Here is an 11692-nt window from a genome sequence, read left to right as displayed (position 1 = left end):
AATTTATTATTTTAAATTATCTATGAGTCAAACTATGGAACTTTATCAGATAATATTATGTCTAACCAGAACACTACAAAAATAATACATTTTAGGAGGGTTAGTTTCCGGGAGTTTTAGAAACCCCGAATAATTTCCGACGATTTAGGACTAAAACCGTAGTTACCTTTTTTTTTTATTTTTTTTGCTTCTATAACAAACGATGGCCCTAAAATTTATTTTTTTTAGTGTATTTCCCTAAATAATATCCATCCCTCTTTACGCCTTTCATTTCTTCTATCTTTACTCATTTTCCCTGATTCTCTAATTTCTCATAAACCCTAACTCTCTCCCTCCCCATCCTGCGTCTTCATTTCCCTGCATCATAATTATTTCCCTAAAAACCCTTCCTCGCACCATCTTCGTTCTGGTCTTCCCCTCCTAGGGTTAAGCGAAGTGTCGAGGCGTCGAGGCAGCGTGGAGGTGCCTTATTGTTCGTCGAGGTGCTCTCGGAATTCCTTGCATCTGTGGTTCACGCAACTCAGAAAGCTGGCAAGGTCACTTCATTTTCTCTTTGTTCATTTTCAATCTACGCGTTTGTCTCTTGTACGTTACTCTATTGAACGCGTTATTGATTCGATTGTGTCTAACTCTTTTCTTTTGCTGTTGTTGTTAACTCTTGTATTCGATTATGCCAACTACTATTCCGACTGCCCGACATCCACCAGCAGTGCGGTCTAGAGTGCCTAGAAAAGGATAGGCTACAAATCCACACAATATAGCTGAAAGGGTGGGCCACTGGATATTTTGGATAATACAAACCTTTTACTTATTGTAGAGATTATTATTTAGAATAATGACAAAATAACTTAAGTTATTTTCATGATTTGCTAATTTTTATTTTTCATGTTGCCATTCAGTGATAGTTGCGTAGAGAGAGAATAGCTGAAAGAATCAAGGTTTTGCAAGAATTGGTTCCTAGTGTCAACAAGGTCTTCTTGGATATGCATGCAATTTTATTCCTAAATGTAGTTTGATACTTATCTGTAGAACTTGTGAGATTTTGCCCGTGGATAAGTAATGGATTGTGTTTCATCACTAGACTCTATAATCAATTAGAACTTGTGAGATTTTGCCTGTGGATAAACAATTAGAGATTTTCAAGGAGTGTGCGTGAATGTCTCTGTAATTTGTCTTGTTTGATTTTTTAACTATTTACAGCGTTTCTAGTTTTCTCCTCAATATAAAACTATTGTATCAAAATGAATGTTAAACATGATAAGGTGATATTGACTAATCAGATAAAAAGCACTGATGCTTCTAATTTTGAATTTGGAAGAAGGCTAAAGAGGAGAACCATCATTTAAAATGACCACATTTCCAAGCTATTCGAGATAACATAAATAAAAAATGGAAAAAGAAATTGTGTCTTTTGAATAAAAAATGTGTAGGATTGGGAAAAGCAATGTAACTTTGACATGAAAGAGTGTTGATAAAAAATGTGTGAAGAGAATATACCAAACCATAAAAATGTGTGAAGAGAATATACAAAACAATACTGTATAACAGCACACTCAACTATAAGTCTAAAGGTTACATTGAACCTAAATATGTCCAACAATGTGTTTGGGTCTATATAATTCAACATCAATCAAAATAAATCACTATCATATCAATTTGTTAATAGTTACGTATTCTATTAAATCCTATCAAAGTTTCTTTCTCTCTGTTATCATTTATTTTCTAAATACACCAAAACCCCAACCAAGTAGATGTGTTGAGAAAGTATTTAACTTATTCTTAAGAAACTTGAACAAAAAACCAAACATATCATTCCAGACTTAGATAAGAATCCATATTTCCATGTTAGATTATATACAAAAATACCCCAAAAAACTACATGCATGCAAGAGAATATTAAAAGATAAAAGAAAAGATAAAGTAGGAAAAACTTACTGAAATCAAAATTCTAATTGGTAGAATTTGATTATTATCAGCACACTAATAACTACCTGGTGAAAAAGATAATAAAAACTTAGGTATCACATAAAGAAGACAAAGTAAATTACGATAGTTAATAAATTTTGGAAATACAATTTTCATTCATCATCTATTTTTAATCTCTGTTATCTGATGATCCTAAATGTATTCATTACAACTTAAGAAAATAGTGATTGATAGATGTCTTTGAATTTTACTGTATTGAAGTTCGAATGTCAAACTCAAACTAACAGATTTAGGCAATTTTAGCATGATAGAATTTAAGATTTTAACTTATAAGATGAAGTAAAAAGTAACACCTAGATCAGAAAAGTCATTAAATATTTCTAAAAACTGACATGGACAAGTTCAAGTGATTGTTGTTGGAGTTGAAAAAGACATATATCAATGCAGGTTGCATCTTCTCCTCGCGTTGTCGTGCTCATTACGAACTGTGATTGATTTTTTTCAGTAGTTGTTTAGTTTAGAATAGATGATGAGATTAATCTTCTTAACAAGATATTTTGGGTACTCTGTATTTCTTAATTGACTTAGCCTTGCTGAACGTAAACATAAGGTGTGTTATGGCCTTGTGAAAGTTGTTGTGCTATCACATCCATCATTTGTCCAAGTCAATAACTTCCGAGGTATGAGTTTTCATCAATGTTGATTATTTCTTAATTTACATATTTACATAAAACAAAAAAACAATATATATATATATATATTAATTTATTTTTATGACATTTAAAATATTTTGTTAATAGCATTAAATTGTTTCTTAGAAGTAGTGATTCAAAGTCTAGTAAATATTATTCTTGAGCAATGCTATCATAGCTGGTACTTAGTGTTTTATTCACCATTTACTTTTAACATTAAGTAGGTGTACTACTTAGTATTAAATTATTCTAGGTAACAATTTCATAACTAAGTAGGGGAACTACTTAGTTTTAACATTATGTAGTGTATTTCGTTGAATACGGTCACTTGTTCTAACCTTTCAATCCTCTTGGCATGAACAAAGATTTTAATGGATAAATCATGGATAGACATGCCTCGAAATACAAGTCAATATATGAGAGGATTGAATACCTTCTTGGACTTCACATTCACTAATAATGGTGTTAGGGGAAAGATAATATGTCCATGTCAGAAATGCAACTTTAAGAAATTTCAAAATCGTGAAGAAGTATGATCACTTAATTATTAAACCTTTTCCAAAAGGGTATACAGTGTGGCTTCTGCACGGGGAGAGAAGAGTAAATGACGAAGCGCCTCAAGTAATGGTCGAAGCTCCTCAAGTAATGGCCGAAGAAGATGGTGGAAGAGTTGAAATTAATGATAATATGTGTGAAATGATTAATGATGTATTTGCAAATCATTGCTCTAACAACGACATGGCAGATGATGACCAGATGGGTGTAGAGTCAAGCCATACTAAAAGTCATGATGGGATAGATTTTTTGGAATTATAGCAAGATGGACAACAAAGCTTATATGAAGGATGTGATAAATATTCAAAACTTTCTTTCTTGGTGAAGTTATATCACATCAAATGTCTATGCAGAATAAGTGACAAAGCTATGTCCATGATACTGGAGTTGCTAGCAGATGCATTTGAACATGCTAAAATTCCAAATTCATTCTATGAAGCCAAAAAAGCTTGGTCTTCATTACACCAAAATTGATGCTTGCCCAAATGATTGTATGTTGCATGTTGGAGAAGACAAAGATAGAGATTCTTGTAAGAAATGCAAGACATCAAGATGGAAGCCAAAAAAGAGAAATACAATTGGTGATGATGTTGTTGTTAATAAGCGAAAGAAGATTCCTACAAAGGTTTTAAGGTATTTTCCTTTGAAGCCTCGATTACTGAGGATGTTTTTGTCGTCTAAAATAGCTGAGCATATAAGATGACATGCATCAGAAAGTACAGATGAAGGCATGTTAAGACATCCAAGAGATTCTGAAGCATGGAAGAAATTTGACTTGATGCACCCTCAATTTGCCTTAGAGCCTCGAAATGTGATACTCAGTTTATCTATTGATGGGTTCAATCCATATGGCAACTTGAGCACAAATCACAGTATTTGGCCAGTTGTTCTCATACCATACAACCTTCCTCCTTGGATGTGTATGAAACAAAGTTCATTCATTCTATCCATGATCCTTCCTAGAAAGCGAGCACCGAGCAATGATATTGATGTTTACTTATAACCATTAATAGAAGAGTTGAGGAGTTGTGGAACACTGGCATCAAAACTCTTGATTCATATGGGAATGAAGTATTTGATATGCATGCAGCCATATTGTGGACTATTAGTGACTTTCCAAGACTTGGAACCTTATCTGGGTGGAACACACATACAAGATTGGCATGTCCAATATGTAATTTTGATACTACTCCCAAGAAGCTTGTCAAAGGTGGTAAATTTTGTTTTATATAAGTCATTATCGTTGGTTAGATGGAAGACATAGGTTTAGATTGGCTCATTGGAGGTTTGATGGAACTATTGAAAATAGAAGCCAACCAGTGACAATCTCAGGACATGATATCTTACAACAACTTGGTAATGTTCACGGTGAATTTGGGAAAGAACCTATAATTGAAGAAAGCTCAAAAAGACAACGCATCTCTAAGGTAGAGACTCTACAATAGCGAAAGAAAAGTATATTTTTTGACCTTCCTTATTGGGTAGATAACTTATTGCACCATAATCTGGATGTTACGGATATTGAAAAAAATATTTGCGACAATATATTGTTTACATTGTTGAATGATAGTACAAATAATAAATGCAAAGACAATCTAAAGGCAAGAAAGGACTTGCAACTTTGGGGTATAAGACTAGATTTGTGGTCTGACGAGCAATCTAGATATCTTCCTGCTATATATACATTGTCAAATGTAAATAAGGATATGTTTCTGAAAACTTTGAAGAATATAACTGTACCTGATGGTTACTCAAGTAATATCAGTAGATGTGTTGATGTCAAACAACGTAAGATTGGAGGACTAAAAAGTCATGACTCACATGTGTTGATGGAGCAACTTCTCCCTTTGGCAATAAGAAAGACACTCCCTGAAGAAGTCTCGTCTATTTTGATTGATCTATGCTCTTTTTTTAAATAATTATGTAATAAAGTTTTGAAGATAGATGAACTTGTCCAATTACAAGATAGAGTTGTCCTCACATTGTGTCACATGGAGATGTTATTCCCTCCTTCTTTTTTCACAGTGATGGTTCATTTGATTGTGCATTTAGTAGAAGATGTCAAGCTTGGAGGACCTGTTCAATATCGATGGATGTATCCTATTGAGAGGTACTTGGGAAAATTGAAGTCTTATGTGCGTAATAAGGCACAAGCTGAAGGCACATGGTTGAAGAGTGCTTAACTTTTTGTTCTAGGTACTTAGATGGAATTGAGATTGTGTTTAATAGATTGTGTCGTGTTAATGATGAACCAAGCATTAGCTCTTGTACTGTAAGCACTTTATTCCCACCAGTCGGAAAACCAGTTGGAGGTTTCACTTATTTCACTCTATCTACAAAGGAAAAGTTACAGGAACATCGTCGTAGCCTAGCAAATAGTTCCATAGTTGACCCATTTCTTCAGTAAGTATTTTCACTTCGTCAATTCTACTAATTAGTCTTTTATTAGAAAGTAACTATGTATAATTTGGACACTTCGTGTAGGGAATTTAGAGACACTATACAGAGACAATTGAGAAGTCGGAGTCGACAATCATCTTTGATAGACTAGAGAGTTCATAGGGAATTTGCAAATTGCTTTTCACGTCGTGTACGTATATTTATACCAATGAACATTGGTTTCATTCTATGTTATAATTGATAATTGATATGGACATGTTATTTTTTTCCTTTTAGATAAGGAATGACTCAACTAGCCTCCACTCAACTGATTTGAAATTCTTAGCCATGGGTCCGATTGATTGTGCAAAGCGATATAGTGCCTATAATGTTAATGGATTCAAGTTTAGGATCGTGGAGCGTGACATATGGCTTAAAACACAAAATAGTGGAGTGTTTGGTACATTTGGGACAAGGAGTTATGAAAGTAGTAGTGATAATCAAATGCAATTTGGAGGTGTGCCTTATTATGGTCGATTAGTGGACATAATTGAAATAAATTATCATGGTTGTTTCTCAATTGTCTTGTTCAAATGTATGTGGGCTAATACAACAACATGTAAGGGGATTATGACTGATGAGTTGGGATTTACAAGTGTAAGTTTTGGACGCTTGATTCATAGCGGTGATAATGATGATGATGAACCATACATTCAGGCGTCAGAAGCACAAATGGTATATTATGTAGATGATGAGTTTGATAAAAGTTGGTGCATCCCAATACATATAAAGCCTAGAGACTTGTACAACATGGGTGAAGATGATGTTGACAATTTTCATGAATGTGAACCATTTCAACAACAAAATTTAGAAATATTATTTCCAGATGATGAAAGAAATATACCATTAACAAGGTTTTAATTTTAATTATTAGTTATTATATATATTGTTATTCTGTTTATTTTCTTGTTTATTATATTTATAGCTGGTTTAAGTTTTATTTATGTAATTGTTTGTAGAGCACCTGAAGATGAAGAGAATGATAGTTAAGAACAATGAGACACAACATCATACACAAGCACATAATACATGGGGTCATATAGTAAATCATCCACCAGCACCTCAAAGTGCAACACCTAAAGTCCAATCATCTCCATCTCTATCTACGCCTCAAAGAAGTAAGTTCCCTTTACTGATTGTTTAATTAAAATTTATTTATGTTGTTGAAATTTTTTGACATTCATTTATTTGTAGAACATACAAACTAAAGTTACCTCCGACAAGCCATAGCCCATGCACTCTTGGAACCATTCAGCCCCCAAATGCAATTGGTGTTCAATCAGCAAATCAAGTATTTTCGTTTGGTCAACCCCCAAATGAAGTTATCCAGTCACTCGTTGAAGTTGATGTAAGTGTTCTTTCAAATATGTTAAATATGTTCTTTGAAATGATAATATATGTTATCTTAGCATATACTTTGATGAATTTTGATAGTCATGTTGTGACATTTCTAGGAACCACAAGTACACCTTGAAACTAAAACTAATTAGAAAAAAGAATTTGTCAATATAATTTGTTTCTCTGTTGCTTGCATCTGATCTCTATTCCTATCAACTACATTCATTTAATCTGACATTTAACCTTGTGTAGCAACAAGAAAATTCACATGTACAAGATGAACATGAACAAGATGAAAATCAAGATATTTTGTTGGAAGTGCAACAAGAAAGGTCATCAACATACAAGAGATCATGGTTGGTTGATGTTATTGGTAAGCCACTGTTACTTATATCAATAAATATTGTTGAAGTTCTTTCACACAAGGGTATTTGACACAAATTTGATTTCTTCATAGATGACCAATGCAAGATGACTACCAAACACTTAAAAACAAATGATGTTTGGAATTTGCCTCAAAATGAAAGGATTATTGTACGTTGGAATGAGCAATATCAACCAATTGGAGATGGTGGCACATTATTGAATCGGTTCTTAGGGAGTATTGCTAGAAACTTCAAGGCATTCCCTATTTGTTATTCTACTTGGAAGAAGATTCCTAAAGATTACAAAGAAGACATAATTCATAATACCATTCAAGTAAGTAATGTAAATTTTCAATTCATAATTAAGTTATTTGATAATTGTTGTTGATTTTGATTAAAATATGTTTTGAAGACAAAGTTTGCAGTTAATTCCGATATTCAAATCAATTACATCTTGAAATTACTTAATCATAAATGGAGAGATTCTCAGCAAGAATTGTGGCAACAAAGAGATGATGGCACACGTACTAGAGATGAATTGATTGCCATGGCTCCAGAAGGAATAGATAAAGATCATTGGGCTTCTTTTGTTGATTATCGACTTGATTAAAGAACAAAGGTAAAACCTAAATTTCTTTTCTTAAAATTCTGATATAATTTATTAACTTTTTTTATGATAATGTTAGGAGATTGCCCTAAAAAATAAACACAATAGGACACAACAAACTCTTGCTCACACGGGGGGTTCGAAGAGCATTGCAAGAAAGAGGGAAGAAACGGTGAAGTAATATTGTTCTTCAGTTTTCTATTTCTCATTATATTTATCACACACTTAATATGTGTTTGTTCATTTTCATAGGAAAAAGAGTGTGGAAACAATGTTAGCAGAGGAGAAGTATGGATAGCTAGCCATAAGAAGACCAACAGAGCTTATGTCAGTGATGAGGCAAGGAAAATTTGTGTAAGTTATCTAAGCCTAATTTTGGTATAGTTACAATTTAAATATGTCATGAAGTTTTTTTTTTCAGTGGCTGAAACTAGTTTTGACTAATTTTCAGAATCTGAATGTAAGACAAACATGTGAACCATGTATTGTAATTTATTTGGTGCTTTAGGTCTTACTATAAGGATTGAATGCATTCTGGTGAATTGTTGTGAAGTAATGTGTTGACAATGATGAAATAAAACCTGTTGAATGGGTACAATTTGTTGAAATTAGTGTCATCCCCTTCATTAGACACTAGAAAACGACACAGCCAGACAAAATAGGAAACCATTTATACATTGTAACCCTCTACATTAAACTCCAAAGCCTTCATAAAAAGTAATAGATAATTGTTTTACATAAGTGAATCCCCTACCCCGCCATAACAGAAGAAAAGAAAACGGAGACTTCATTTTTGTTAGGTGAGAGACTTTGTCTGACAGCGCATAACACCTAGTGGTACCCAACTTTCTTCTCTTTTTTAACTTGTTAGTGTTATCCATATCAAACATAAAATAACCAAAAGTTACGGCAAACAAAGAAAACATAATCTTCACGCATTTTCTCTTTCTTCCATAACACTACAACCAATCATCACTTCCAAACATTTCACACCTTTCTCATACTGCAATTATCCTTCATTGCACTTACTGTCTTTTCCTTACTGCAAACCACAAAATCATCATATTTATAACATAAGTAAAAGACATGAATCAGATACTTGTAGGCCCTATAATTCGTTTATGAAATGATTAACGACTCTGCACACAGAGTGTTTCTTTTCCTTAAACCGTAAACTCATTTCTCCAATCATCATTCCTTTGTACCCTCTCCATCAAGTATAGAAGAAATGATTAACAACCATTTATTACAAAAAAATATATAAGACAATACATAAAGTAAAAAAGGTATACATCATCATGCCAACAAATATTTCTCCATAACAAAAATTGTTGAACTATTGAATAATCTTACTGTATTGAATAATCCGTAAAGCAGTAGACATTAATTCCTTAAGAAACTGTTGAACTTTCTCAGTAGCATGTTATTCAAACACTATGGCCACATTAGTGAAATTCTCTACTTTGAGTAAGACTAACTATTTAAGTACTGGAATCACATTTAACTATTTGAGTTATATACAATTTTTCATTTTCTTTGTTGTATTTTTGCTCCTCTTAACAAAGGAATCTCACTTATTTATGTATGGCCTTGTTGTTTTGGAATTATGCACTTGTTTTCTTTGATTTAGACAATTTCACTATTTTATTAAATGTTGAATGTAGGAACAAATTGAAGCATATGAATCCACAACATCGTCTCAATCAAAAAAAATATCCAATTCAGATTCATTAGCTCATGCTTTAGGAATCCAAGAGCATTGTGGATGCGTTCGCGGTCTAGGTTTGGGTCCTTGCCCATCTAAAGTCTTTAGAGTCAAAGTTCGTTCTCATAGTGGATCATCTTTAGTTGCCCCTTCTAATGATGAATTACAAACTCAGGTTAATGAATATTTTATCAATTACTTGATTTGTTCCTTTTAAGATTAACTTGTTAGGTATCATTTTTCTTACTTTTTAAATAATTTCATGTGTTACAGGTATCTTCATTGACATCACAAGTCAATGACATGACATCACAATTGCCTTCAAAGTTTGCCGCATTTCAACCATCGGTAATAATTGCTAAATCTATTTTTATGATTTTTTTAAAATATATAACCAACTAACTATTATGTTATATTGTAGGTATCTGATCAAGGAAGCGTGTCAAACGATGAGTGTAATGAAGATCAAGAAAATTAGACATGCATGAACAATTAGTTATGTCTGGATTGATATGCAATATATGAATTTTTGAGGATGCAAATATCACCTGCCATCCTTTTAATTGTGTATGTATTGATATGCTAGTATCTTTAAGTGATTTTATTCACATGCACTATGCAGTCACCAGTAGCAAAATTAGTAACAAGTTTGACCATGATAGTGTCAATAACTTGATTAGTAGCTGACATACTCTTTATACTCATCATGACACTGATTACAAATAAGAAATTTGAGAAAATTTGAATTTAGATATCCTATTTTAAAAGCAATATCACCTCTTCACCTACTTGATTATATTAGAATCTTGTCCTTAATGTTGTATAGTTTTTACTCGTCTTTAATTTAATCACCACATCTTCTTTTAAATCAGTTTTCCCATTCTCAAATGTTTTGAAATTAATTTCTTCTGCTAATATAGTCCATATAAGACATTTTACATTGATCGACAGAACATTTAAAGAAGCACCTACCAAATTGAAAAAGGTGCACATAATTTGCTGAAATTGGCCATTTCAATAAAGAAGTAATATATAGACAAAAGAAATTTCTAGCAGGTTATCCAGATGAAAGTGTTATGATAGAAAATGACGAAGGGAACTATTTCAACAATTTTTTAAGTGTGAAGACAGATTTAAAGAGCAAAGAAAAAATGTTAAGGAACTAAAACTTTAATTTAACCTTTACGTCTTTAATTAGCTAAACATGAAAAACTAATTTGAACTAGAAGCATGGAGTAACAGATGTCACGACCAATAAAAATTTGAGCTATCACTACATTTCCGACAGTTTTCTAGGAAACCCCTAGAAATAGAGACGGTTAAAAGAAACTCCGGCTATTCCCAACGGTTTGCAAAAACCCCTAGAAATAGTGGCAGTTTTTCCATAACCCCGGGAAATTGTGGCGGTTTCATACAAAACCGCCAGTAATGCTTAACGACATTGCTTTTCCCCGAGACTTTTGTAATCGTGGAAAACAAATTTTCCAAGGGTTAAAACCGCTGGAACGCTAAAAATAATCCCTGAAAAAATTATAATATTTTGTAGTGGAAGATGCATATTTTATTTTTTAATAATGTATTATTTGTTAATTTTCAATTTTATAATAACGTACATTAATTATAATAAACAATTGGTTTGTTATAATTAATGTTAATGATAATTAATTGATAATATAAGATCCTATACGTTTTATATATAATGATTTGACTATAACTATTGTGACATCCCAATTATATAGAAAGCATATATAATAACGACGTTCACATGCATAATATAGGAAAGCAGTTGAGAGTAAATAGAATTACAGTCATCCTCAAAGTACTTCAGAATATAAGCTTAAACCCTAAAGATATCTAAAATGTAAGCTAAAAGGGAAATAATATTTCATACTACAAGATCAACCAATAACATCCTAGGAGACTAGGCAGCAGCATTGTCCTCAACTTCCAAAGCTGTCTCCAAAGGAACCTCCTCGCCATCTGCTCCCATCCAAGTGGATGATCATCGCAAGAAGAAACATACACAAGCAATACAAACAAGCAAGGGTGAGCTAGATATAAAAAT

General features: G+C 32.6%; 1 protein-coding gene, 1 long non-coding RNA gene and 2 pseudogenes across 2 annotated transcripts; all 4 read left to right on the top strand.

Annotated features, from left to right (window-relative positions):
• Nucleotides 1-715: 715 nt before the first annotated feature.
• LOC148200891 (uncharacterized) lies at nucleotides 716-1143 on the top strand. Its single transcript, XR_015786123.1, has 2 exons — nucleotides 716-769; nucleotides 900-1143. It is a non-coding gene; the product is annotated as an uncharacterized LOC148200891 (long non-coding RNA).
• A 1549-nt stretch (nucleotides 1144-2692) lies between these two features.
• Nucleotides 2693-4896, top strand: LOC148200890 (uncharacterized; annotated as a pseudogene).
• On the top strand, nucleotides 4896-5885 carry LOC148200889 (uncharacterized; annotated as a pseudogene).
• Nucleotides 5886-5900: 15 nt separating this feature from the next.
• On the top strand, nucleotides 5901-10235 carry LOC148200888 (uncharacterized). The gene is made up of 9 exons (XM_088113073.1): nucleotides 5901-6355; nucleotides 6807-6960; nucleotides 7203-7323; nucleotides 7408-7649; nucleotides 7728-7934; nucleotides 8002-8276; nucleotides 9587-9802; nucleotides 9901-9975; nucleotides 10049-10235. Exons 1-5 carry the CDS (start codon nucleotides 5901-5903, stop codon nucleotides 7923-7925), a joined length of 1170 nt encoding a protein of 389 aa, XP_087969199.1. The 3' UTR covers nucleotides 7926-7934; nucleotides 8002-8276; nucleotides 9587-9802; nucleotides 9901-9975; nucleotides 10049-10235.
• Nucleotides 10236-11692: the final 1457 nt, after the last annotated feature.

The sequence above is a fragment of the Vigna umbellata genome, chromosome 4, assembly GCF_029865625.1.
Source record: "Vigna umbellata cultivar VRB3 chromosome 4, Vumbellata_1.0, whole genome shotgun sequence".
In the NCBI taxonomy this organism is placed as follows: Eukaryota; Viridiplantae; Streptophyta; class Magnoliopsida; order Fabales; family Fabaceae; genus Vigna; species Vigna umbellata.
The sequence above is the reverse complement of the archived record's forward strand: the minus strand, read 5'-3'. Positions and strand labels throughout refer to the sequence as shown.

Coding starts and splice junctions, on each gene's coding strand:
- LOC148200888 (XM_088113073.1), top strand. CDS start 5,901: ATGGGTCCGATTGATTGTGCAAAGCGATATAGTGCCTATAATGTTAAT. Junction 7,324..7,407: donor ATGGTTGGTTGATGTTATTG/GTAAGCCACTGT, acceptor ATTTCTTCATAG/ATGACCAATGCAAGATGACT. Junction 7,650..7,727: donor TAATTCATAATACCATTCAA/GTAAGTAATGTA, acceptor TATGTTTTGAAG/ACAAAGTTTGCAGTTAATTC.